At 35.1% G+C, this 27,350-nt stretch overlaps 1 protein-coding gene and 1 pseudogene across 6 annotated transcripts in view; both read right to left on the bottom strand.

Annotated features, from left to right (window-relative positions):
- Positions 1-787: 787 nt before the first annotated feature.
- Positions 788-27,350, bottom strand: part of RCOR3 (REST corepressor 3) — a 53,593-nt gene continuing 27,030 nt past the window's right edge. For 4 of the 6 annotated variants that reach the window (XM_028125786.2, XM_028125787.2, XM_028125791.1 and 1 more), the window contains 5 exons: positions 26,805-27,023; positions 20,600-20,677; positions 12,105-12,162; positions 3,894-4,135; positions 788-3,424 (listed from right to left, as the gene is read on the bottom strand). In XM_028125786.2, coding sequence (XP_027981587.2) covers positions 3,080-3,424; positions 3,894-4,135; positions 12,105-12,162; positions 20,600-20,677; positions 26,805-27,023 — 942 coding nt within the window. In that variant the 3' untranslated portion in view covers positions 788-3,079. The remainder of the gene's footprint in view (positions 3,425-3,893; positions 4,136-12,104; positions 12,163-20,599; positions 20,678-26,804; positions 27,024-27,350) is intronic. The other 2 variants (XM_028125789.2, XM_028125788.2) reach the window with 2 other exon arrangements.
- On the bottom strand, positions 23,990-24,425 carry LOC114225942 (vesicle transport protein GOT1B pseudogene; annotated as a pseudogene).

The following is a 27,350-nucleotide window of genomic DNA, read 5'->3' as shown; positions in this document are numbered from 1 at the left end:
TTTACTCCGTTCTCTTCTTATGAATATCTATAATGAATGCCTAGGTTAAAAAACACAAGCATGTTAATTTCTTTTTCTTGTGTTTTCCTATAGTTAGAATGTATTCATCATTTATTTTGGGGAAGCACAAAGAGAAAGACAGATCCTGCCTTGAGTTTTAAGTCAGATTATTAGTTGTTTTGAGGAGACTTGATACCCTAGTGTTAAGTGACCAGCCACAATTAACGTGTCTGAGTAATCTACTTTTGATAGCAGGAAGGAACATTAAAATAGTACAACATATTTACTAACTAAACTCAGTACTTCAACCAAAAAAACTTGGCAATATTCTTAATATTGTTTAAAATTATGACTGCCACTTTTTTTGCTTATTCCCTGTATCTATTCCTAAAAAGAATGTTGGCCTATATTAAGACAGAATTTTACATTCTTTCATCTTTATTCTACATTGCATTTTACTCAATTGTAGGATTATTGATTAAGGAAAAGTTCTGATCAAAACTTACCTTTCACCTCCATCCATATTACACTGGAATTAAAGAATATAGAAAAAATATTTTTTCATTAATATTACCAGGCGTATCAACAGTGTGATTTATTTTTAGTTATGTAATGAAAAAAATAGTTGGGTGTAGATTTTTCAAAAATGATAACCTTGACATTATGAAATGGTCATTAAAATATTTCTAGATTTTGCTTTTTTATAAAAATCAATATTTAGAGTTTCACAGTGAAGAGGTCCTAAATTCTTCATACAACATGAAATTATATAAAAATAGAAGACATAGACATCTTTAACTCTTTAATCCTTTGATTAAGCAGCAAGCATATCACTCTTCCAGGCCAAACACTGCTTAAACAAAAAAGAAAATTAATGACGTGCAAAATATTTACAAAATATGCAAAGCACACAATAAGACATCTCACTATATACATGTGTCGTATTACTAATGAAGCTCAGATTTTTCTACTGTGTGCTCTAGTGTACGTAAATCAAATCACAGCACATCCCTCAGATACAGCATCTTGGCCCACGGCTGGGATAGAACAGATTTTTAAACGAATCATAATATACTTAACAGCTGGACAGATGCTGGTGCTGACCAACTTGACTGACATGTCCCACACACTGTATACTGAAGGTCTACTGACAAGAGACAAGACAATAAAAGCCGTATAGTATGCACATATGCAAGACAATCTAAGTACTTTAAAAAAATGCTTTAGATATTTTCTTTTAAGATATATAACTGCCCACCCCCACCCCCGTGGCTTTTAAAGTAAAAATAAGTGTAAATTCTTGAATATGAAGAATTTTAAATCAGATTTTTATCTAGTTACAATCCAGGGGCAGGAACTATTTAAGATGATCCAATGAGAAAGACAAGATACACCCTGGAAAAGGTTTGTGCCAGAACTTAAGGTCCTTATGAAGAGAAGAGGTCTAAACTTCCAAATTAAAACTAATCAATGAATTTAAATCTAATAGCTCCTTAAGGCTTTAGAGCCAATGGTAGGAACTATTTTTCCAATATTGGGAATACAGGACTTCTCAAAACATAAATCAAGGGCCTTAGATGTTGACTATTTCATGAAGTAGTTCTAGATATGATGAGAATATAAATGTGCAAACATTTAGCCTTAAGTTCCACTAGTATAGTTATTTAAGTGATCTGTCCCTTTGCACAAGTCATGATTCCAATATGAAATCACCGTATCAAAAATATTAGTAACACATTGTTGAAATACTATAACTTGTAAAATATTCTTTGTAGGTGCTTAATGATTTATGTGTTCAATTAAGACTTGAAATGTTTTTGCTTCTTTATAAAAAGGGGGTCTCAGCATTTTAAGTTAACAGCACAATTGTGACAATATACTGATACATCTTTAGATAACACAGAACAAATTCTGAAATTTATTTTATGAAATAATGTTGATTTAACCCTAAACCAAACCCACAAGCACAGGTCGGCTGCAAGGAATACACAAATGTATCCAAATAGTACAATAGAGATTTATCAAGAAAACATCCTTTATATTAAATGCAGACCGTATTAATAAGTGTGAGGGCAATTTTAAGTCAGAACCTAAACACATAAAGGGTATTGTAAATAAATGCTTCCATAACCACTATCTCCACGTAACTGACAAAATATAATTCTCTTCTAAAGTCCCCAAATATAGGCAACTACTAGTTAAAAGCAGATAGCATTTAGAAACATTTTTTTAAAAAATCAAAATTAACTCCATTTTCAAGGAACTTAAAGACATTGTACTTCAACAAATTCTCATTTGTATGTAAAATTATTATTCCGATCCTCTTATTACTGGTAGATGACAGGTCAATGACCTTTAAGCAAGGACTTTGCATTAGGACCCTAAAGCGTATGTTCAAGGGTTAGTAGGTTCAGTACATTCTTTGTGGTTTCATATAATTGCTTTGCAATTGATTCAATTGCTTTCTTTTAAAGGAATATATTAAAATTCCTTTAGAAAAAAAAGCAAGATTTTTTGAAAAAAGGGATATGCACTATAATTCTTAAATATGCATTAAATGAACATATGTCAAAATCTGAAATGCAGGCTATTTATTCTTGCACTCCTAACATAGGAAAATGTTGTTAAAAATTAAATTAAGGAAGAAAGAAAAAAAGTCAAACATCCTTAAGAAACTTAAGGAGTTTTCACAATTCCTAAGTCAGTATTTCTGTACTAAGAGTCTTGACTACGAAGAGGCAGAAATATAAAGAATCTCAATAAAATAAATACAGTAAAAACAAAACAAAAAAAAACCTTGGTATATAGAATACTTAATCTTTTTTTTCCTTTTACGAGATGTCGCTGAACGTATACTCTAGAAAGGAGGCTAACTGTAGGCTTTTTGTTGTGTAACATTTAGTTCGGTTGCACGAACCAAAAAATTTCCTAGACATCCACTTATGTTACCCTACTGCCACAAAACTAGTTCGCAGCCTCAGCATCTAGGAGGGACTGTTCTCTCCTCTTTTGCATCAGTCTGATGAGCACTGGTATAATGATGGGGTGAAAAGTTACTGTAGTTCTGTCCAATTTAATTTTAGTGCAGTGAGGACTGTGAATCTGTCTGAATTCCGATAAGTGATGGTGGCTGTTGACCACCAACCGTGGACAATACTGGTCTTGGGTTTAGACGGGGCGGCATAGAATTAGCAGGGCGAATGAGAGGTGGTGGAGGCTGATTTAAAGTTGGCCGGGGCTGGATGAACCGAGCCTGCTGCTGGAGTGGAGGAGGCTGCCGGTGAAGAGCAGGGGCAGCAGGCAGTGTTGGACGAAGAAGTGGTGGAGGCTGGTTCAGAGTGGCAATGGGGGCTGTTGGTGTTGGAGTGGATGATGGGGCAGGAGGTGATGGACCCAGAGTCCGAGGAGCCTGTGGGGTCTGTGCCTAGAGGTGAGGAAACAAAAATACATGTATGAGATGAGAGTTCCTAATGAACTGAATACAATATAGTTTGGGATGTCACAGGAAAAACAAAACAAATCAAAACAAAACAAAAACGTAACACCAGTGTTTTTTGGAAGCACAAGCTTCTTTTATTTTAAACAAAACAAAACAAAAAACCAAAAACCGAAAAAGCAACGAAGCTACCAAACAGGCATCTTTATTAGTAAACAGCTTAACACTGGAAATAAAAATAAGACTATGAAAGAACAATACACTCTCCATTCTTCTAGGATCAGAACTTAGCATGTCATTAGGACTTGAGAGTCACGAGAGAGGCACCACTGAGTAAGTGTATTGTCAACCTTTCATGCTCATTTAGCTAGTCCTCTGACAAATTAACCTTATAGAACACCACACAAAATGATGATTCCTCAACTCATATTAGCTCAAATTCCATACACAAACACACCTCCTCTTCTTCATCAGTGCTCTTCCCTGATGGCACATTAGAAGCACTTTTTGTCTCCTCCCCTAAAGTAGAAGCATCACCATTAGAAGCCTGGGTTCCTTGTTCTGCTTCCCACTCCTGCAATACCTCCTCTAAGTTAAACCGACGCCTGTAGTTTACAAAGAAGTTCTTCACTTGGCCAACAGTCTTGTTGCCAATTACATCTGCAATAGCTTGAAAATCTTTACCATATTTGCGGACACCTGGAAGGCAAAGTAAATAATACACCTGTGAAGGATCAATAAGGAGAGCTGTGTGTACTATACATCATGCACACACAAAAGATACCAGCAATGAAAATCCTTTCTCATAAACTCTGCTCATTTCTCAATTCTGAGATAGAGACTAAGATATCAGGGTCACAGATGAAAACTATCAATTATGTCATTTCAGTGAGCCAGCCACTTGCCTTCAACTGAACAATCAGAAACTTACCATTTTTTACATACTCAGTTATTTTCTCCAATCCTCTCTTGAACTCTCAAATATAGTCCATTTATTGTAAAGCATTGAATTCTTTGTTCCATCCTCAATTCCATATTCATTTATTTCCCTAGTAGCCAGTCACCTAAATTTGAGCAACACCGTTTGTAAACAAAACTGGATGGGAATGAGCCATCTCTTTTATCCCCTCAATGGACTGAGTGAGTAGTCTTAGAGTTCCCCCATTAAGAAAAGCATCATAATTTTGGTCTTAATACCAGCTTCAAGAGGATTACTTGCCTAATCTCACCAGGGTACCAATGAATAGAAATAAGAATTGAAACATAAAAAAGTGAATCATCACAATGTGATGGGCAAAAAAAGAGAAGCTATTTTTCAGAGTCAGTTGGATTTCAACTCATCTAATAGTTCCAAAGACTGTGTATGTGGAGGATTACAACTATACTTTATAGCCTAAAGAATAAGGTTACAGTAGTGGCTATGTGTACTTTTGCTTATCATCACTACCTTAAATATAAGAACATTCAGTTATTTGAGAACCTAACTTTTTGTAATGGGAATTTTATTATAATGAAAGATAATATTTGATTTATGAACTTGAGATAGTCATTTATACTACAGAATTTGGAATGACTTTATATAATCAGATGGATAATAAACTGCCCTTAAGGGAATTCTAAAAGGACATTCACTAACTCATCATTTAACTCAAAATAAAAGGTGTCAAAAATTTTGATTTTATAATTTCATAACTACTGTTTAAAATACCAGAAAACAGTCACTCATTAATTACAAAGATGAAAAAGGAGAAAAAAATGATACTTATGATATTAAAGTCTATAATGTAACCTAAGCCATCAGAATCATGGGAATTTAAATAAATTCAACATGTATATAATCAAAGATGAGAGAATAATATAAGGATATGTTAACACCTCAGGAGAAATGCTAGATTCATTCTTATAGATACCTATTGGTATGATCTACCCAATTACCACGATACGACAAAATTCTTGTTTTTAATTTCTGCCTTTATTTTATATGGTGAACTTGGGAATGAGTATCTCTTGCTTATATTCAACTAGCCAGGCTTGACTCTAGGGGGAGTGCCTTTATCTTAAAGAGCATTTTGGGCAGGAAGTTTGACATTATTAAGCTATAATGAGTTTTAATATAGAGTTTGGGGTCTGTAAACTGTGCTAATTTGCTCTGTTCTCAAAGGGAAAGACATATGCATGACAATAAATTATGACACTTAACATTATTTACAGTATTTAGCAACATAAGTTCTCTTTAAATCCATGAGCTGATTTCCAGTTCAAACTCTGTAACTGAGTAAAAATTCTAAGGGTGACTAGGTTCCACTGAGGGTTTATTTGACAATAAAAATCCAAGTTTATTTAATATTAGGAATTACTGCTACATACTCAAGTACTTCTCTACTACTTATACTTTGGAAAGTAATGACTCATTTGAGACTGATGCACTGAAAAATAACTCCTAACTAGAAATCAGACACAGAGTTCTAGCGATGCAGTAATTTTTACAAGGGATATTTAATTTACATTGCAGAAATGACCAAATCTACTGAATACATGAGTTTGGAAATGAAAACTTTAAATAAATCTAAGATTAGCTCTTCTGTATCATAGCAAGAAGTCACATTAAGACTATCTGACTCCAAGTATGAAGATATTACAATCCTCAGAACACCTACTTAGCAAAATATATTCCAAAACCTATCAGTAAGTTGTCCCCATGTCTGATTCCATTTTATAACCGTCCCCTCTTTTTTGATCTTCCATTTTATTTTCTCTTGCTCAAGGGACTTTACCTTGTCACCAACACTGTTGCACTTCCAGAATTATAGACCCCCAAACCTACTTTTTATAGGAGCCTTAGTTTTCCCAGACACTCTGGATGTCAAGGACTTTTTCCAAGTCGTCTAGGTTCTGAGTCACCCAGGTATGTTTATCATTAACTCAGGTATGCCATATAAACTACTTTGTAAAATCTTAAGGCTCAGACCACACTGCAGACTTCTGTAATCTGGTTGAGGATCCCATTCATGTCCTGAGAACAATGGGCCTTCGGGGATGTTAATGAGCTCAGCCTGCAGGATGGCTGGGCAGGGTCTGGAACTGCTAGTGCTCCTTGGCAGTCCTTTCTGGACAACAGCAGTCTCATGAGTTTGCCCCAGTGTGTTGTGACAAATTTCATAATTTTTTCTGTATGCCACAATGTGAGAAAAGTTGGGAAGTACTGTCCTATGAAATATAATACTCAGTACACAGGAAGTGCTCAGGAAATAGGAGAGATTTTTCTTCCTCAAAGAGTCGCATATAGCTAACTTCTTTATCACCCTCACACTTCCCATGATGCTGGTTCAACAGCATATTTTGGTTAGAAGGTGGAATTCTTATGTCTATACTATGGTTGATAACTAGGTAAATTCTAGTGAAACACCAACTGAAGACTTACTGGAACAGGTCCTTCAGAAGAATCCCCAGCTAGGCTTCTGGAGGAAAACCTAGCAGGGGTAGCAATGCAGAGCAACTAACTTTAACAACCCAGGACATCAGAGCTACTTTACTTCCAATTTGTACGTGGAAGAAGGGTGGTCCATTCTTTTTTCACAATTTATAATAAGTAAGGTCATCTGATTGCTTTATCAGCAAGGGAATCAAACACAGTGATTAAATCTCTGTATCTTCCTGAAGATGTAAAAGGGTTAGGTCCATCTGAACCATGGTTTCAAATTAAACTTCTCACCTTGGGGCAAAAGGTCAGTTTTTAAAGGTTAGTAGAATGAAACTTTGGAAAATCCTGGAAGAGGTAAATTGTAAATTTCCCAGGAAGAGGAAAAAAGTGTTTTCAGTCAAATTTTGAAAGTTACAAACAACTTGCCTTCCTATGCTGGTAGATGATACCTTATAATCTTTAACATACACTTCTGAAATTTTGTTTGGGAATTAACATAAAAAAAAAACTACCATCACATTTTATAAAAGCCCACATTTTCCAAACAGTATTCTTCATTCTGCCCAACAACAACAAAAAAATACATTTGTATTTTTTAAAATTGGGCTATTGAGGAGCATCTGTAGTGTGGTATTTTCCAACTCTAGACATAAACTACAGACTTTTTTTTTTCCTCCTCCGGAGATAGAAGGGATATCATGAGTCTGCTTTTGGTATATTTAAAAAGTTATTTTTAAAATCTGATTTTGGGCTACCCCATTCCCCCCAAAAAGTCAAAACATTACAGTGGCAAGCTGCTTCTAGGCAGTAAAATTTGGGGGGATATTGTTTCCTGCTTCTTATAACAATATTTCTTAAAGTGAGCATGTACTTAGTTCCAGGAAATCTATTTTTGAAATAAGAACATAGTGACATCTAGAAACTCCAGGGATGTGGTTCTTTCCTATCAGTAAGAGATTAACTTTAAACTCAAACCATTTGGGAACATGCATTTTTTTCCGCCTCCTGTAAATCTCTTCAAGAATTCATATTAAAGTAAAAAAAAAAAAAGATATCAACAGCAATTGGACAGTGAATGATGCATCTAGGTGAGGGCTAGAAGTCAAAATCATATATTCTCTTTCTAATATCTAGCCTTTCTGTTCTGAGTCTTGTGTTCCCATCATCTGTGTTACAAGTTAAGTTCCAACACGAAGATGTTGGAAATTTTGAATCATGAATTATCTGAAGTGAGTGCATCAGAGGGCTGACAATTATGCTTTTGGGTGTCCATTCTTATGATAACTGTTTTAATAGCAGAAACTATCTAAAGCAAATGAGTGTCTTTTAAATGGAAAAATATGAATCTCCTGATCTCCATTTACTTTTGATCACTCATGTACTGGGTTACAATCCCTATGTTTTAATCAAGTGCCGAATCTCTTTCTCCCTCCTTTAGGAACCATTCTAGCTTTTTTCTTAATGTATGAGATAAAATTTTAAAAAGAAGACAATTTCTAGGCTTGCAACCTAAAAACGAATGAAATGTATAAACTACAGGAAGAGAAGGTAACATTTAACTGTGAAAGCATAACTGATTTGAATGTAGTTCTGTCATTTCCTGTTTTATAAGAGAAGGCAGACAATATAAAAAAAAAACTAAACTAAAAATTAAAGCTGATATCTTGATAAAACCGGAAAAGTTTCTTGTTGTTTACTGTAAAATAGCACTAATATTTTAGTTGGGGACTGTATTATTTTTTAGCACTAATGATTATAAAATAAATGCGATAAAGAGAAGGCCTAAAATATTGTATACCAGGCTTCTGCCCCTCTACACTTTGAAGAGTCAATGTTTTGTACTATCATTTAAATGTATTATTATTTTTTTGAAAACAGCTAATAATTGTTCCATTTTACATGAAAAACAATACACCCAGAATCTAATTCTTGCTAAAAAAGAAATGTTTATCACATATGAATATCTATCAAGTTGATTTTAAGATAATTTCTAAAAGCACTACAAATTAGAAAAAATATTTATACATATATGACACAAACTATAAACAGGGATATTTCCATTCACACAAATTGTGAAGACTATAATTAATCTCCCATTGGCTAATCTGTTATAATAGAAAACTCATATACTTAAGGCTGGCACAGATTACTGAAAGTATAGAAATACCATTCTTAAGTACTTTTTAGAGAGAGGTTTAAATTAGCCACATTTATAACATCCTACCTGGGGACTCTTGAAGAATGTTAATGAAGTTATAACATAGCTAGAACTAAAATTTAGAACTAAAATTAACATAATAAAGTGATAGATTACACAAGTATAAACATTCATGTTTGGTCTGAACATGATTTCCCCCCTTCCAAATAAGGGAGAAAGAAGGAAAAATAGTTCATTATTTATTTAAATAGTTATTATTTAAGTGGTAGTAGTATTAAGTAGATGGGGGAAAAATGGGAAATATAATATTTAAGCCCTAGGAAATGATCCTAATACACATATGTGGTTTTAAAGGAGTTAAATAAAAAAGTTTATTTAACAGTATAAGTCTCACTAATGACACCAGAGTTTATATTTCTCTCTTCAGGTCACTCTAATAGTCAACTATGAGGGAGATTTAAAAAGGCATTTAACAAATGAGTGTTAAATCAGAATATATATACAAAATGTCTTAAAAAGAAAGTGCTTATAAACTAAAATGTTAATATCAAAATTTATATGATTTACTATTTTGTAAAACTGAAACAGTCGTAATAATATCATATAAAAGTTTATCACAAATAAAGATTAAAGAGAAGAAAAACAAAATAACTGCCTGCTAAGATAGGTCTTTCTGGACAGCAAACTACATGTTCAAATAAAAACTGCAGTTATGTACCTAACCACACTGAGATTCAGGTACATGTGACATTACTATAAGATTATACTGTTTATAAGACACACTTCTGAGCATTATATAAACATGTGGGCTTATTAGCAAAAATGGCACTTTTTAGTTTTCCCTAAAATAACTATTTTGGACACAAATAGCTCTATATTGTTTTATTTTATGTAATGAACCCCCCTCCCAGAAGAAAACAAAAAAAACCCTAAAAAACCCGAAGTGAAACAAAAGTTCCACATATAGAGTTAAAGACATTAACATATCAAGAAAGTGCTTTCAAAATCCTAAGAACATGCATATTTTTGTACAAATTGCTGCATTAGTATAATTAAGAATTACTTTTCAAATATGCATAAGAATACTGAATATATCTCAGCAGAGAGGAAATGTTTGATTATATCCATAAATATTATTTTAATATTTATAAACTAAGATAATGTCCATATATATAGCTCAAACTATACATGTAAATCTTGCCATTGTCCCTTCCTTTGAATGCAGCTCCGCATAATATTCAACCCAGGCATAAGATTCCATGGTAGTGCTGCAGAACGATATCAAAACCTGAATGCTCTAGAAACATTAGCCCAGATTTTCCTCAGTGAGTCTCTCCAGAAAAATCCTTTCACTGGGATAATCTTCATATTAGAGTACAGGATTAATATACTAAACTTGAAGCAACTGAAATACTGGAAATCAGGGTTAAATTCTACAGGCTACACACACACACACACACACACTACAGGCTACACACACACACACTAAATTCTACAGGCTACACACACACACACACACTAAATTCTACAGGCTACACACACACACACGGATGGACAGAAATACAAGCTTTACACCAATAAAAGCAATGCTTCCCCAAATAACTATGTTAGAGCTGTAAGTCATAGATCTAAATTAATATGAAACAGCCCCTGAAAATACTAGTTTTTTTTGTTTTTGTTTTTTTTTTTAGTAACATGGAGCTTGAACTCATGACCCTAAGATCTAGTCGCATGCTCTACCAACTAGGCCAGCCAGGCGCCCCTACTCATTTTTTAATCTAAATTTTAAACAGTTTCTAATTTAAAAATAGCTATTACTGAACATTATAAACTCATTAAACTTTGTTCTGACTCATTCAGAAACTTGGTTCCACAATTACATATGTGCTCAGAGCACATCCAGCACCCTGCCTCCATAGGATCAAGTATTTATTCTGTTTATGAAATGACTGTTTTGTGCCATATAGGCCAAAGAGAAGGCTGACATCATCCTGATGGCACTGTCCTGTGACATTTTCTAATCACACTGGCAGAGTAATTTTTACTCTAGTCCAAACTGCAGTCATCTATTAATCATCTTTAATTACATTATTCTCACATCTAAATGATACCTGCACATCCTTTTTGAGTTAAATATGTTCTCTGTGTCTGAATAATTAGAAATATTTTTCAAAGTATACTTCTATGTTTTGCAGGGGTCCAACTCTCTTATAGTAATTAACTTAGATAAAAAAGCTATTAGTTCTCAACACAAAGAGAGCTCAGCCAGGAAAAACCAAATTGTAGACCAAACTTATAATTACACAATCAGTCCTGCAGATAGTTTATCTTGAACGGAAAAGAAAAAAAAGAAAACTACAACACTGAATTAAAAAATATACAGTTTGCCCTTCCTTAAGTAATTCAAACATGAGAAAATCCAAGTTTATAACACTACCAATCTGCCCACAGGCATTCATAATACAAAAAGTGCTCTGCCATATAATTCAACAAAGCATTCTTATAAATGCGTTCAAAATGCTCTATGTATATTTTTCAATGTATCTCTTAACTTTCTCTTTTATTGTTTATATACAAGTACATATGTATTTTTAAAGTCAGGTTTCTAAGCATTCAGTGGCACATCTCTTAAGTTATGATACACTGAAAGTTAAGTAATCATTAATATTTTCAGCAACGACATTTGTCAAATAGAGAAACACTATTATACAAAGTAATTGGAAAAACCGGAAACATACAATAGTTTATGCTTTTAATGGTGAGTTATCAATGACTAATATAGTAAGAATGAATCCAACTGCAGGAAAACTGAAGCAAAGGCACAGAGAGACCATATGACTTGTTCAAGCTTGTCATCACCATCATTGTTAAGGCTGAGAATGTGTTACGTGCTGTACAGGACCCAAAATGCATATAGGCTCAGTAAAGTCACATCCACAAGAACAAAACAGAATTCCTGGTTTTCAGGACTTTGTGGTAAACACAAGTGCCCTTTCTTGATCCATTTCTAAGGAAGGGAAGGACTATGGTAGTCACCTTTCATGACAAGTTAAATAATTAACAACAATAACTGCTTATCTTTAATATACCTTGCACTGCTAGAAGCTGCTCCTCTGTGGTCCAACGGGCATTAATTTTCTGATTTGACTACAAAATTAAAGAGAAGTTTCCTAATGAGGATATGAAGACAGACATTTTTCCAAAGTGCTTATTTTTAACTTTTCACCAAATCATAGACATGAGATTACTAAAACTGATTTACGAAGATTCTGCTTTTGTAAGGATTAAAAAATACGTTGAGTTACCTTTTACCCACACAAAAAGATAATGAAAGGGAAATGTACCAATTTGGGAGAATGAACAACATTCACATTTATACTCTAGTCAGAGGCATTAAAACTGAGAAAATCTATTAGTCATCCATTTTCCAACTACAATGTTCCTATGACACATGGCAAGTGTTAATTTTAGCCTGGTTTTAAACATTTAAGAGACTTTATCTTCCTTAGAGAGGATCTGTGACTCGCTCTAAAATTCTCTTTACATTTCGATTAAACCTAACCTTACTCCACCAAAACCAGTGTTATAAATTAATACAGAACTGTAGATCAGGACTAATTCCTAAAATATTTCTTTAAATTTCTGAAGCAGAAAGTGACCCACTATAAGAATAGATTCTTTCCCCCTAAGGCCTCCCCACGTTTCTCCCAATATTTTTGTTCAAAAAAAATCCTAAATTTAGGACTTTCATTATGGCAAAACTACCATATTAAACACTAAATCAAATTTCATTCGTGTATACCCACTGATTAGTGCAAGGACCGTTGGCAGTAGAAGGAGGGACAGAGAAATAAGTATACCAGCCTACAGAGATTTACAGAAGAAACTGCCCAGATAAATTGGCCTGGTGTGATTACAGGATAAGCTGGACAAAACAGAAAGAAAGGCTTCCTCTGAGAACAAGTGTTTAGGTTTTATCTCACTCACAGTCTTAGCAATAAAAATTTCTACAGTACACAGAGGTTCTGGGGAACATCTACTTTCTCACCACAGGTGAAGAGGTATACAAAGTAAGCATTCAGAAGAAAGAATAAAACAAAAATTCAAAATTAGAAAAAAATTATTAGGGAAGAAAGGAAAAAGTTTAAAAAAAAAAAGACTGAGTTAAAGGAGGAAAAAACCTAGAGCAGAAAGCACTGAACACCAGATGATGAGACTAAGAAGAGAGCAAGGCAAGGCCAGGCAGACAATGGATAAGCCTCAAGATGAGCATACTGGCAATGAAGCAAAAGAACATTAAAAAGGTAAAGAAAGGACGCCTGGGTGGCTCAGTCGTTAAGCGTCTGCCTTTGGCTCAGGTCATGATCCCAGGGTCCTGGGATCGAGCCCCACATCGGGCTCCTTGCTCAGTGAGGAGCCTGCTTCTCTCTCTCTTCCTCTGCTGCTCCCCCTGCTTGTGCTCTCTCTCTCTCTCTGACAAATAAATAAAAATCTTAAAAAAAAAAAGGTAAAGAAAAAGAGGGGGCTATAGGCTATAAAGAAGCAGTAACAAGAGAAGGGTGAACCAAGGTTTAAAAAGTGAAAAAAAGGAAAGAAAAAGAAAAAGGAAACTTGAAATTTTAGAAATCTGAAATTCAAGAAAACCTGAAATTCTAAACATATGTTCCCCCAAAAGAGGATGAACAAGAATGGAATAGGAGTTAATATTTGAGTTAATACCCAGGCAGTCTGATGCCACCTTCACTGTGAAAGGTAGATAAAAGAGGTCCTTGGTACCCAAGGATAATTGGTACTAGAACCTTATTAAAACAGGTCCAAATATTTCAGAATAAATGGTATAACATAAAGGGTTGAGTGCAACTTAACCTGAAATATGAAACTAAAACTTATGAAAATTATTTTAATAGTTAATGACTTTGCTTATATGCTTTAATTTTATTTTTGGCATATCTTTGCTGACCATACAATGGTGTAATATTCACTGGCTTTGAAATTTACAACATGAGCACAGAGTGGGTCATTTTTGTTTTGAAGACCTCAACAATTTTTTCAAGGGCCTCCCTTAATTCTTTGTTACTCAAATTCTTTTTTGAAGTGAGTCTGAGTCAATATGCTTTTTTCTTCAATTGTTAACTCTGCTAAATACCCATCTGTCAACAATTTTGCAAGAGATTAAAGCCATTCTCTTGGCCTTTCATAGACTTCAGGAAGTTTTGCATCTTTTGCAAGGTTTAAAATTTCATTTTGGTTTGTGCTGTATTTGCATTACAAGAAAGTAAGAGAAGGATGTTGATATGATGGATGGGAAAGATACCAGCTAGAGTTAACTAGGGATAGCTCACTGGGAAAGATACCAGCTAGAGTTAACTAGGGATAGCTCATGAGCAGGGCCTAATTTTATAAGTGCTTAGTTCATTCGTGAATATTCTCTTGTTTGGCAACTTTCGCTTCTCTATGAATCCTTTAGACTAATGAGCATTTGGATACTGAGGATCTCCTGTAATACTACAGTGCAAGTTGTTCTGATGACTAAATTTAGAATAAATGTAAAATATATATAAAGCTATGTTTAGGATACGGGTAAAAAACACCTGGCACAGTGCCTGAGCAAGCAGAAGTTGAAGTTGATCAACAGATGTTTGTTAAACCTGAAAGGCAGAAACTGGAAGAAAAGGTATCATTAATGAAAAGGGAGCAAAAAATAAAGAGAAATACCATGCACTATGAAAGCTTATTTTAGCTTATAAACAAATCAGGAGATAGGATAAATTAAAAGTTCAGAGTATACTGCGGATTCAAAGATGAGAGGAAAAAGTCACAGTGACTAGAACAGGGAAGAAGGCCAGCTGGAGGGGCTAGACACTGAGGTGGGTTACAACAGGATAAATTTCTGAAAGGCAAAGAGCAGAAGACACACCATGTATAGGCAACAAAAGGATCAACAATTAAGAAGAAGTGATAAATACACCTGGAAAGTTGGTGATATTTAACTAAACTAGAATATGGTAAGGACCACTTTTGCAAGGGTAGTAAATATCAAGGTTAATGAGTTCACACTAAATCTGATAAGCAATAGATTTTTGGGGAGGGGGAACAGAGGGAGAGGAGCAGGATTCTAATCAGAATAAGACTTCAAGTGTGGAGAGCTGGGAGAAGGGTGGTGCTGTTAAGGACCTAAGAAGTCATGAACTGCTGATTGGGGAGGCACAGGAAGGCAAGACTAAGATGATGACTGTAACTTGGGATTCACTGACAATGAGGTCATTCAGGTGGAGCTCAGCATCCACTTGAGGTTAAAATAGATTCATCTATTCAAACACAGCTTTTAAGGGTCTGGAAAATTGTATGAGGGAAAACAATGGAGTCATATCTTACTCAGATGTAAGGTTCTAAAATCTGCCTAAGAATTAAAAAAAAAAAAGATTTTTGTTTTAAATTCCAAATTACTATTGAAATGTTCTTACAAAGGTGGTCATGGAAACAGGCACACAATCTCTCAGTAAGTCCACATGGCCAGATATTCCTCTAGCACTGAAATGGACCACTAGTTTTTCAGTTAATCCTAGATGAAGCTTTGGTTGAAATTTAGGGTAGTACTGAATGAAAAACATAAATACATTCTTAAATACTAGAATTTCAAGTCAAGGAGACTGCTCACACAGGAGGCCTGTGGAAGCTAAAGCCTTCTTCTTTTTTTTTTTTGATTTTCATTTATTTATTTGACAGAGAGACAGACAAAGAGGCAGGATGGGGGAGAGGGAGAAGCAGGCTCCCCGCTGAGCAGAAAGCCCGACGTGGGGCCTGATCCTGGGGCCTGGGATTGTGACCCGAGCTGAAGGCAGATGCCCAACTGACTGAGCCACCCAGGTGCCCCGCGCTAAAGCCTTCTAAAGAAATAGTGGATTCACAGTTCCAGCCCCTAACTGCTTACTTTGCAGGAGACACTTGATAAATGGGAATTTAGGCAGGATTGCCAGCTCTCCTCTATTTGCTATTACTAAACATACTCCTTTTTACTTGACTGAATATGTGTGGTTGAGTTTGTGTCATATGATGCAATTTTAGTATAGTGAAGTGATGAGCTTGTATGATGTTTCCAAAGAGAAGAGAAGTGAATTTTGAGGATAAAAACTTGGAGAATGCTTATATTTACGTATAGAAAGGAAAATTACAGCTGAAAAGGGAACATAATAGTTACAAATGATATCATATCACCTCTCAAAAATTAAAGGAAGAGAGAGAGGTTGTCATCTATGTCAAGGCTCAGGAAAAGGCAAGAAAAATGAGTTAGAGCTGGGGAATTTGATCATCAGCAGCAGTGTTAGCCTTTAGCCTTTAAACAGCAGCTTCAGTGGAAAAATGCAGGGAGGAGGGTTGAAACTGCATTGAATTAAGAGTCTGTATGACAAAACAGAAGCAGTGGAAGAAAGGAAAGAATGAAGGAGAAACAGGGTCAAAATTTTTAAATACATAAGATTCCTTCAAGTTATTGATTTTTTAATTCTCTTTTAAACCCAAGAAACGTTGGCAGAGATTTATTTAACTTACAGAAAGGACAACTAGAATATATCTAGGAATCTAAAATTGTGTAGTAGTTATGGTTAGCTAGGTAGTACCACTGAGAACATTCTTCTACAGCAAACCCCAGTCAGAAATACTGCTGTTTTTAAAATAATAAAATGTTAATCTAAACTAAAATAATCCAATATACAATAGTTATAAAACTAATAATATGAAAGGCCCCAAAGATCCTTCTAGAACAATCTATGACATCCTTCATTAATTCGGCATCTTTACTGCATCCTTTCCCTGCTAAATTAGTTCTCGTATCTTTCCCATTTTTGTCAGTAGTAGATTCATACTATCTTTAAGTTGAAAGAATTAGAAGAGGACACCAAGTTAAACCTTCCACCCAGTGCTGAAAATTCTATCCAACATCCATAATGAAAGAATGTCACCCACCTATGCATGAAAACATCAACAGATGGGGAAATTTCTAGCTTCAAAAAGCACTCCCAGTTTCTTCCTTCCTGGTTTCATTAATCTCCTTGTCCCACCTTCCTACCTCCAACCAAAACAAATCAAAGCATAACCCCACAGACCACCACTCCCCCCAATACTCTTACATACTTTCAAATAGATATACTATTTTCTATTTTGCAATGTTCTTTGGATTTATCACTTGCTGTCCACTCCTACAACTAATACCTGACCATACCAAAATCCCTTTTACCATTTACTTTATCACTCACATGGTTGGTATTTTAGCAGGTATGAAGTTTTCAATTTAGCCTGTGTAACCACGATAACCTTCCTAAAATTAAAAATTCCCATTATATCCTTCTTATATTGAAGAAACTACAGGGTCTTCCCATTTGACCTAATTTAAAAGGCAAACTTCTCTTCCTAGCTCTCAGACTTTTATACTCTAGCCCTTGCCCACTGACCTCTATCATAAAGAAGTCCCTGCAGAACTCAATCCTGTTAACATCCTTCTCATATACCACGTTCACTTGTCGTCTGCATCCAACTTTGCCTTCCTACAATATGCTTCATGAGAGAAAATTGTTTTACACTTTCACTAAATTCTCAATAGTAATCAGCACCACAATGAGGACATAAGTGTTCAGGGAATGCCTGTTGACTGTTTTTTTCCCTCACAGGATTTATATGTAAGTATTTTGAATGTACTGTTCCATACCAAGTCACTGTTCATATTATTCCCTTTGCCTGCCCTTTTTTGTATGTGCAAAACTCCTACTCATCCTTCAAACCTCAGCTGAAACATCCCTCATTAGGAAGTCATCCCTGATTATCCTAGCAAGAATGAGTAATTATCACTTGTTTTCCTGTAGTTTTTTACTTATAAATCTATCACACAACTTTAATCAGTTTGTCTTATAACATCTAGACTGTTTTTTTTTTTTTAAGGCAGATGGAAAAATCCATCACACATTTCCCACAGTGCCTAAAACAGTGCCTTACATAAAATAAGTGATCAATAAATACTTATGGGAGTGAATAAATTTTCTTCACCAAATTTTTTCCTAAGTGAAAATAACAATCAAATGAGTAAGTAAAGCATCTTAGTAACTGTTTACTTCCAGTTGAGTTACATCACTTAGTAGCCTATTGTTCTAATGGTTAATGAAATTCTTTTATTATGTATTAGATAGAAATTCTATTATTTAAAGAAAAGGTGATAGATTACATGATTTTTCAAGGTCTTTACAAAGACTGTTAATCTAGTATTTTGAAATAGATCTATTCAGGTTGTTCTTCCCTGCAAAGGAACAGAAATAATATGATAAATATAAATATATCTTGAGTGTTTTCTAGATAATAAACCTACATACATTTTTAAGTCATAGAAGTTCAATAAATCAACCTCAAAGTAATATTCAAACTTCATTGTATGATTGGTAGAGTGCTAAGATTTTGGTTGTTTCATTTTGATCATTATTTTTACAAAAACCCCAAAAGATGTAATAAATGTCTGATAACTTCTAAGCCCCAAATGCATTTAAATGTGAGAATCAACATATAATTTTGCTATTAAATGAAAACTTTCCAAAGTAAGAGGGAGCAGGATATCAATCTAGGACTCCAACTGGATTCTAAGATTGTGAAATATAGCCAAAATTTCACTATTTACTAGATGTGACATTGATCAAGCCAGTTAACCTCTCTGAGGCCCAGATTTGTCATGTAAAATAGTATTTGCTTCATCTACTTCTTGGGATTTATGTGAGCATCAAATGAGATAGCATAAAGTTAAAAATGCTATTGCACTTTCATGTCTTTATGTAATGTTAATGAGTGAAGCTATCCTTCCATTTTCTGGAAAATGTGAGGTTAGAATCATTGTTTCCTTGAAAATCTGGTAGACATTTTCTGTAAAACTGTCTGGGCTTGGTATTTCCTTATAAAAAAATGTTAACTGTTCCTTCATTTTACTTAATGACTATAAATTTATCAGGTTTTCCTTCTTCTTAAGACAAGTTTGGTAAGATATATTTTCCTATAAATTTCTAAGTTTTATTTAAATTTTTGAATTTATTGACATAAAGTTCTTTATGGTATTCCCCCATTTTTAATATCTGCTATAATTTTTTTAACTTAATTTTTTAAGTTATGAAATTATAGGCATGTAAAGCTTTTGGCTTTTATGCATTTTAATGTATAATTAAATATGAAATTAAAACAATTTTTTTTGAAGATTTATTTATTTATTTTGAGAGAGTGAGAATGAGAGAGAGAGAGTACATGAGAGGGGGGAGGGTCAGAGAGAAAAGCAGGCTCCTCGCTGAGCCGGGAGCCCGATGCGGGACTCGATCCTGGGACTCCAGGATCATGACCTGAGCCGAAGGCAGTCGCTTAACCGACTGAGCCACCCAGGCGCCCCAAAACAATTTTAATATAAGATTTAAAATAATTTTTTTCACAGTAATAGAAAGCAGTATTCTTTGTATTACTATCTTTAAATAAACAAATGTCACTCGAATGTTCGTCAGTTTATCTGTGGGTTTGGAATCAGATGTTATATCGGTCTATGTGGATTTCATTTTTTCCCATTATCTAACTTTCTTGAAAGAGACCATTCAAACAAAAAAAAACCAAGAACAATTTTATTCCTAATGATTCTTCCTTTCTGAAAGATTCTAATGAGTGAGACAGAATATGGTGCATTTGTTGTGAAGCGCTCCCCCCGACTCTTCTGCTCTCCGCACCAGACCCTCACGCATATTTCATTTGTAGATATTTCAGGCATCTTGTGATGGGGGGGGGGGGTGAGGGAGCATCCCATTAGGACCAAATAAGGATTATCTGATTATTAAATACATAGAAAGGCAAGTCCAGGATATGAAGCACAGCATAGGAATCTTAAAAAACAGAGAGAGACAAGAGAAAAGATTTATAATAGAAGCTTCTGTGAAAAGACTTGATTGGACTTTACAGGCATTTAAGTACTCCTATAATTATCATAAATATTAAATATATATTAGGTTTCAGAGGAAATAGAAGAAAGATGAGAAAATGGTTAATCTACATCTTGCTTTTAGATTTCACATTTTCAGGGATAGGAGTACAAGAATGTTAATTAAGTCCACACACTAAAATCCTAATTAAAAATCTGAGCCAAAAGACAAATACCTTAAAATAAAAATTGCTAAAATTGCTAAATGAGCTCCTTTTCTTACGTTCTTTTTCTTGCTGTGTTATCAATTCACACAGGTAGGAAAAGGCTTTGAGCAAACACTGCTGCAGACCCACATATGTACTGGCTTGCTCATCAATTACCTTCTATTTTCATGTGCACTGGGCCTACCTGTATAGCTGTTTTTCCCTACTTACTTTGCTTGATAGGAATTGCTAATGGCAGGAAAGAAATGACTTCACTTAAATCGTTAGCCAAGTCTCAAAAGACTATCTAAATGACAAAACAGAGACGTGACAAATTACCCACGCTATGACATCTTCAAAGTACTAACAACACATGCAACCAAAATAGTAAATACAGGATAGATAATTCAAAGAATAAGGTTTCTCCATACTTAGTCACATATATTCTTTAATAACATACCTCAGGAGGTTTGAATTCTTCAATTCCACCTTCCATTTTCTGTTTAAGTGCACTGTTCACTTGCTTAGCATTCTGAACCTTCAACAAAATAGCCCAAAGTATGAATCAGATCACAAGCTTAGGTAAATGTTTGAGTACTCAACAAATAAAAAGGATATATACCAAAACCTTCATAAATTTTATTTCAGGAGGACAGACACTTAATTACATTTTATCACACTTGGGGCCATTCAACTAATATCCACATCAATTACTATATATATCCACTAATCAACTAATTATATATATAACTAATATATCTCTAGTAGGCTAATAAACAGTCTACAAATCATAGTATCTGAGTATCTTTTAACAACGTCTAAGACACATGGTATATAGAGGAAAATTCCATCAATATTGCTCATTACCATGTTTGGTAAAAATAAGTTATTCCAATAAGAATAATAATGATGAGATTGGATAATATTAGGTGTTTATTAGGTTAAGCATCATTGTTGGTGCTTCACGTGTAATAAATCATTTAATTCTCATAACTACTTTGTTAAGAGTTCCGCTATAAGCTGACAGAGGCTTTCTCAAAAATCACCCTACTAGGCAAAAATCGTACAATAAAAAACCACAGGATTTATGGGGAAACAGAGCTAGGGATCCAACACTGAAAAACTTCATCAATGACACATAAAAAAAGATAAGAACCTCATAAAAATGATAGCAGATTTATGCATTTTAAATGCATTATGCATTTTAAAATAATAATAAAGAAATTTAGAAATGCTACAATAAAGATGGTACTTAACCTTGGAAAAGACCTGAGGTTGCTTACAGAAGTGTCAAATAGTTGCAGCTTGTGAGTTACTGGGAAGTGGTAGAAGGAGGGTTATTTGAAAATCAGATGAAAAATTTTAATACCAGATAGGATATGTGTGGTTCATAACATACAGTGAATTGAGGGAGCTGGTATACATCTGAAGTGTTTGTATATGTACTCAACTAGGTCAGTTTTCCACTGATAAAAATCAAATATAAGCAAATGCAAAATTCACATTATAGTCAAATTGTTCCCTAGTATATCAATTGTGTTGGAACAAATTCATGTTTTCAAAATAAGCATTATAGCAGAACTGACTCTACTTTTACTATAATCATTTTACAGATGAGGAAGGCTGGGCACAGAGAAGTCAAGAAACTTTCCCTATGCTACAGACAGAAGCGGCAGAACCTGAATCTGAACTATGCCAAGTTTTTAACTACTACTCTACTAGCAATATTATTAATCTTTACCTAGAATATTAAGGGTTAGGACTTCTGTTTGCTCATTTGTTTACATTTTCTTCTTGGTTTGTTTTTTTTCCAGTATGGACAATCAAATATTTATAAAGTGATTTGTGAAATTTTTTCCTGAGATCTTAACACAGCTAAAATGTAAAAATCTAGGTTGATTCAAATGTAGTTAGTTGGTCAACCATGTTAGACACACAAAGGTAAAATGTAAAAATGTAAATTCTCAGTCTTTAAAGATTTCATAGATTAGTGGGGAGATAAATAAATATAAAAGTATGATAAACACTAAAACACCTAACCTAGACTTGGAGAAAGAGAGAAAAGAGAGCAAGTATTTTGTATTTATGTTAACAGGCATGGGTAATGGGGAAAATAGGGTAAGTTTTCCAAAGAAGATGATACCTAAATTTAGTTTCAAAGGATTAACGAGAATTAAGCAGGTAGGCAAGGTTGGGCAGGAAATGCCTTCCAGGCAGAACAGCATGTAGGAAGACAGGAAAGCAGTTAGGCTGGGACTGAACAGAGAATTTGAATTCTGCCTAAAGACTGAGAAAAAGATTTTATTTGTTTATTTGAGAGAGAGTGTGCGTGAGTGCACGCATGCAGGGAGGAGCAGAGGGAGGGGGACAAGCAGATTCAGTGCTGAGTGTGGAGCCGACATGAGCCTCAATCTCATGACCCTGAGATCATGATCTGAGCTGAAATCAAGAGTCAGACGCTTAACCGACTGAGCCACCCAAGCACCTCGACCTAAAGAATTTTTAAGCAAGGGAGCAACGTAGTCATATTTGCCTTTTAGAAATATAATTCCAGTAGTCATCTGGAGAATGGAATGGAATAAAGAAGATGAAAATGAATTTAACAATCCAGATGAGAAACATTGAGGACTTCAATTAAAACAGTAGGAATGAAGTAATCATGGTGGTGGCACACAGACAGAGAAAAGAAACAACCTGGAGACAAAAATTAAGATGTGTTTGTAAACACTTGATGGGGAGAATTAGGGAGAAGGAAGAATCAAGGATAACTCTGGTCACTGGCTTAAGTAACCCGAGTATATGTGGTGCTAAACACTATGACAGGGAATGCAAAGGAGGAACAGCTAACTAGGGTGGGGTGTGGGGGAAGGCAGTTTGGACTTCTTCATATGAGACTGTGTTCATATGAGATGTGTCTGTGATATAAAAATAGCAGAATTTGTAAACCCAAGAGTGCAAACCATTACTATGTCACACATCAAACGACGAACCAAGAAAGGAGTTTAAAGCTTTAAAAAAGATCCTTTATAATAAAAATAGGCTATAAGTAAGTAGTAGTGTTAAGGATAGAGTATGAATACAGGCCACTGAGTACATTTTATTCCATTAGTCAAAAAAATTTTGACCAATTTTTTAAAAAATTTTAACCCTATGTTTACCAAAAAAAAAAAAGTCATTCATACATCAAACTGGGTTTTCCTTGTTTTTTTTTTTTTTAAGATTTTATTTATTTATTTGAGAGAGAGAATGAGAGAGAGAGAGCACATGAGAGAGGCAGGGTCAGAGGAAGAAGCAGACTCCCCGCCAAGCAGGGAACCCAATGCGGGACTCGATCCCGGCGGGACTCCAGGATCATGACCTGAGCCGAAGGCAGTCGCTTAACCAACTGAGCCACCCAGGTGCCCTCCTTGGTTTTAACAGATTAAAATGACATCATCCAATCTAACTCATGTATTACTTTCAGAGACGATGCAAATGGAAATATTTTTGCCATTCCAGTGGATATTTCTAAAAAAGCAAATGCCTATGGATGTTACTGCATCTTTAAAATAAAAAGGAAAGAAACAGACACCACAGTTCTCCAAGGCTGGCTGTATTTCCCACATGGCAGAAAAACCATTAAAAATCGCCTTCAAGAGTTTCAATATGTATTGTAACACAGAATGTCACTCCTTCAGTCTGCTCACTGACTTCTTAGACCACTTGGTTAGAAGACCGTTCTCACTGCTGGTTAACTGCTATTGGTACTTGGTAGGCTCTACATTTTAAACTTCTGTAAAGAATCTTTATTTCATGTAATTTAATTTTGTGCTGAATATTCTTCAAAGGACTTTATAAATAATATAATATTTTAAATAAATCTCCAATTCACTTGTCTTTCTACCATATTGTTGCTTTCTCCAACTTTATTTCCAAATTCCAGGTAGATTCAAGAGGAACCCAAAGACTGGCAATCTTCCTATAAAGCCAATGACCATAAGAAAGAAGCCCTTGAACATGAGAAAGAATCCATAAATTTCAAAGATCATGCCTATCAAAGGCCAACTAACAAGGACTACAAACACAACACCCAGGAAAAATCCTATAGCTTTCATTTTAGGTTTTTGGAAGAAGAATCTGAATGTTCTTTGTAAACCAATTACAAAAGCCAAGCCAGCTACAAAGAAAACATTACCCAACAGCCAATAGTGCTTTGTCAAATAAAAGAATCATTCCAAAGCACAAGGAAAACACTCCATATCCTGTTAATCCATTTCAGTTTTCTGGGTGTCCATTAGGAAGATCATGGCTGCAGTGGTGAGGGCAGTGGCAACAGAACCTCAGGGCACCCAGGGCAGGAAGCAAAGTCAGGAGAAAAGAAGCTGGGAAGCAGACCAGGCAAGAGCCGTCACATCTTCTGGAAAGATGCAGCCACCCCTACCCCAGCTTCAAGACCACCTGAAACCTTTTAAAGACATCACAGGCAAAGTGTTTCACAAGTTCTCTAAAAAGAAAGAGAGCTGTGGTTTGGAAGATGGAAGTCGTGCACACATTCACTGTTCAACTAAAGGCCAAGCATCCAGTCAAAAATATACTACATACATTAGAGAGCCTGGTGTCATAAAAGCCAAAGGAAAGGAATTCCAAGAAGGAAGAAGTGGTTGTCAGTGTCAGATACTACTAGCAGTAATAGATTCAAGAGGCCATGAAACTGGGCAATTGGTTAATAAATAAACTTAAGATAACTTTTTCCACTGGTAGAACTGGGATGGTGTATGGAGCAGAAATTACACTGGGAAGCATCAGAGAATATGTGATGTTAAAAGCAGAGGAAGCTAATATGGTAGATATTTATGCAAGAAGTTTGTTGGAGAAGAAAAGAGAAATATAAGAGCAGTTTGGGTGAATAACCAGGGTCAAGTGATAGAGAAATCTGAATGTTTCAGATAGAGAAAAACTATCTTGATCCCACATTATATTGTTGCAAGATTCTTACATTTTATATAAAGTGGTACAATATTAACTGTAAGGATAATATTGTAATACCTAAGCAAGGATGAGATGGTAGGCTGAGGATGCATACTATAAATCCCTAGAGCAACTAGTAAAATAAAAAATGCAAAGAGATATAGTTGAAAAATGTAAATAAGACGATGTTACACCTCTCTTTAAAATCCTTCAGTGGTTTCTTAACTCACGATGAATTTTAAATTTCTTAACATGACCTTCTGATCAATTCCTGTCTACCTCTGCTATAATGTGCTAAGGGCAAGTAGAAATTAACAAAGAGCTTTAAAGTGAATGACTTTGACCATACCAGTATTTTAAGAAGATAACATGGCCATGGACAACAATATGTAGCATGAGCGGCAGCGAAAGTGGACAGCAAGGAGAATCACAGGACAGTTCCTGTCAGGTCAGAGGTTGTAAGGACCTGAACAAAGGTAGTAGTGATGGGATTAAAAATGAGGGGACTGATTTAAAGAAAATTTCTCAGATAAACTTACACAACTAGGTTAGCACTTGGATTCGTACGTATTGGGGGATGTGATAATGGCAAGGGATACATCGAAGAGGATTCTCATGTTTCAACAGACAGGGAACAGAGAAAAACCATCTTTCAGGGGTTAGATGAAGATGCCTAGCATGTAGCTAGAGATAGAGCAATACAGGGCTTGGGGGAAAAGTCAAAGCCTTAGAAGTCGATTCAGAAGTCACTGGCATATAGTGTAAGATTGGTTGATACAGACTTAGAAGAATTACTAGGTCTAAGGCATAGGGAAAACAACAGAAACCAAGAGAGAGGGGAAGAGATGACCAAGAAAGGCCAGAGACCTAAGAACAACCCTTAACTGAGTACTTACTATGTGCTAGGCACTGTTGTAAGCACTTCTCAGATATTATCCTGTTTAATTCCTCCCAAGCATCGTATTATTATCCACATTTCAAGATGAGGAAGCTGAGTTAAGAAGAGTTAACCAGCTACCCCGAGGTTACACAGGAACTAGATGATGTAGCTAAGCTTAAAATTTACATTCACTGACCCTAGATCCTGACTCTTAACCATGATTAACCTGATTATGATGATGATATATTTATAATACCATGGCAGCCACTACTGGTAATAAGGATGAGGATGAAGAGAGCAGCCATTATTCACTGAGCACTCAAAAAGTGCCAGACACAAGGGGATGGGAGGGATGGGGTGGCTGGGTGATGGGCATTGGGGAGGGTATGTGCTATGGTGAGTGCTGTGAATTGTGTAAGACTGATGAATCACAGACCTGTACCCCTGAAACAAATAATACATTATATGTTAATTAAAAAAAAAGAAAAAAAGTGCCAGACACAGCTCAACAATCTGCAGTTAACATCTCATCCAACTCCTAACAACCTGCAAGAGAAGTATGATTATTTTATCTTCAATTTCATAGATATAAAGTTGAAGCTCAGAGAAATTCTATTATTTCCCACTATCACAGAGCTAACCAGTAACAATGCTGGGATTCAAATTTAGAATAGACTGAGGCATCTTTGAATTTGGAAACAAGGTGAATTTTAAAGAGTAGAGCTTATATAAGTGGGTAGCTGAGAAAATCTGTAAAAAACTTAAGTTTACTGGGGTTTTAAAAGTGGATAAACTGAATAGATAAAATCATTAACAATAAGATTTTTATTTTTACTACCTGACGCTTTAAAGAGATCAGCTCCATGTCCAGCTGCCGCAGGATGGTGTTGGCTGCATTGGGACTACAGGAAACAGCTACCACATCTTCCTGGGTTAAATACATGCCCTTAGGTGGACGGCACTTAGAACGCTGAGAATGATGGCGGTGTTGTAAACTCTGATACTCTCTCCTTCCAAGTCCAATCTTGCTAGTTTGGACAGGTTGTTCAGCATTACCCTGGAAGAATAAAGATAGAATAGTAAGTCATTTGGTTTTCATGCATGTATAAACCAAAGAAAGTCTATTAATGGAAGTATCTGCTACATTAAGTACACCTAAAAAATACTTCTAACCAATTACCTTATGTACAAGTACACACACAGAGACACACATGTAGCACTCATCAACTGGGGGAAAATAAGCACACACCATAGTGTATCCCTGATTAATCCACTCAATAAAATGTCTGGTGTCTAGCCCAGATGACTATGAACAAATAAAAAAGTAAGTTGGATTCTAAACTATTCTTGTTTGCTTCAAAATGGAATATATTTTCCCTCAGCA

The sequence above is a fragment of the Eumetopias jubatus genome, unplaced genomic scaffold (genome assembly GCF_037043125.1).
Source record: "Eumetopias jubatus isolate StellerSeaLion01/CBP00866 unplaced genomic scaffold, mEumJub1_p1.0 scaffold_12, whole genome shotgun sequence".
NCBI lineage: Eukaryota > Metazoa > Chordata > Mammalia > Carnivora > Otariidae > Eumetopias > Eumetopias jubatus.
This window is presented reverse-complemented; position numbering and strand designations above follow the sequence as displayed.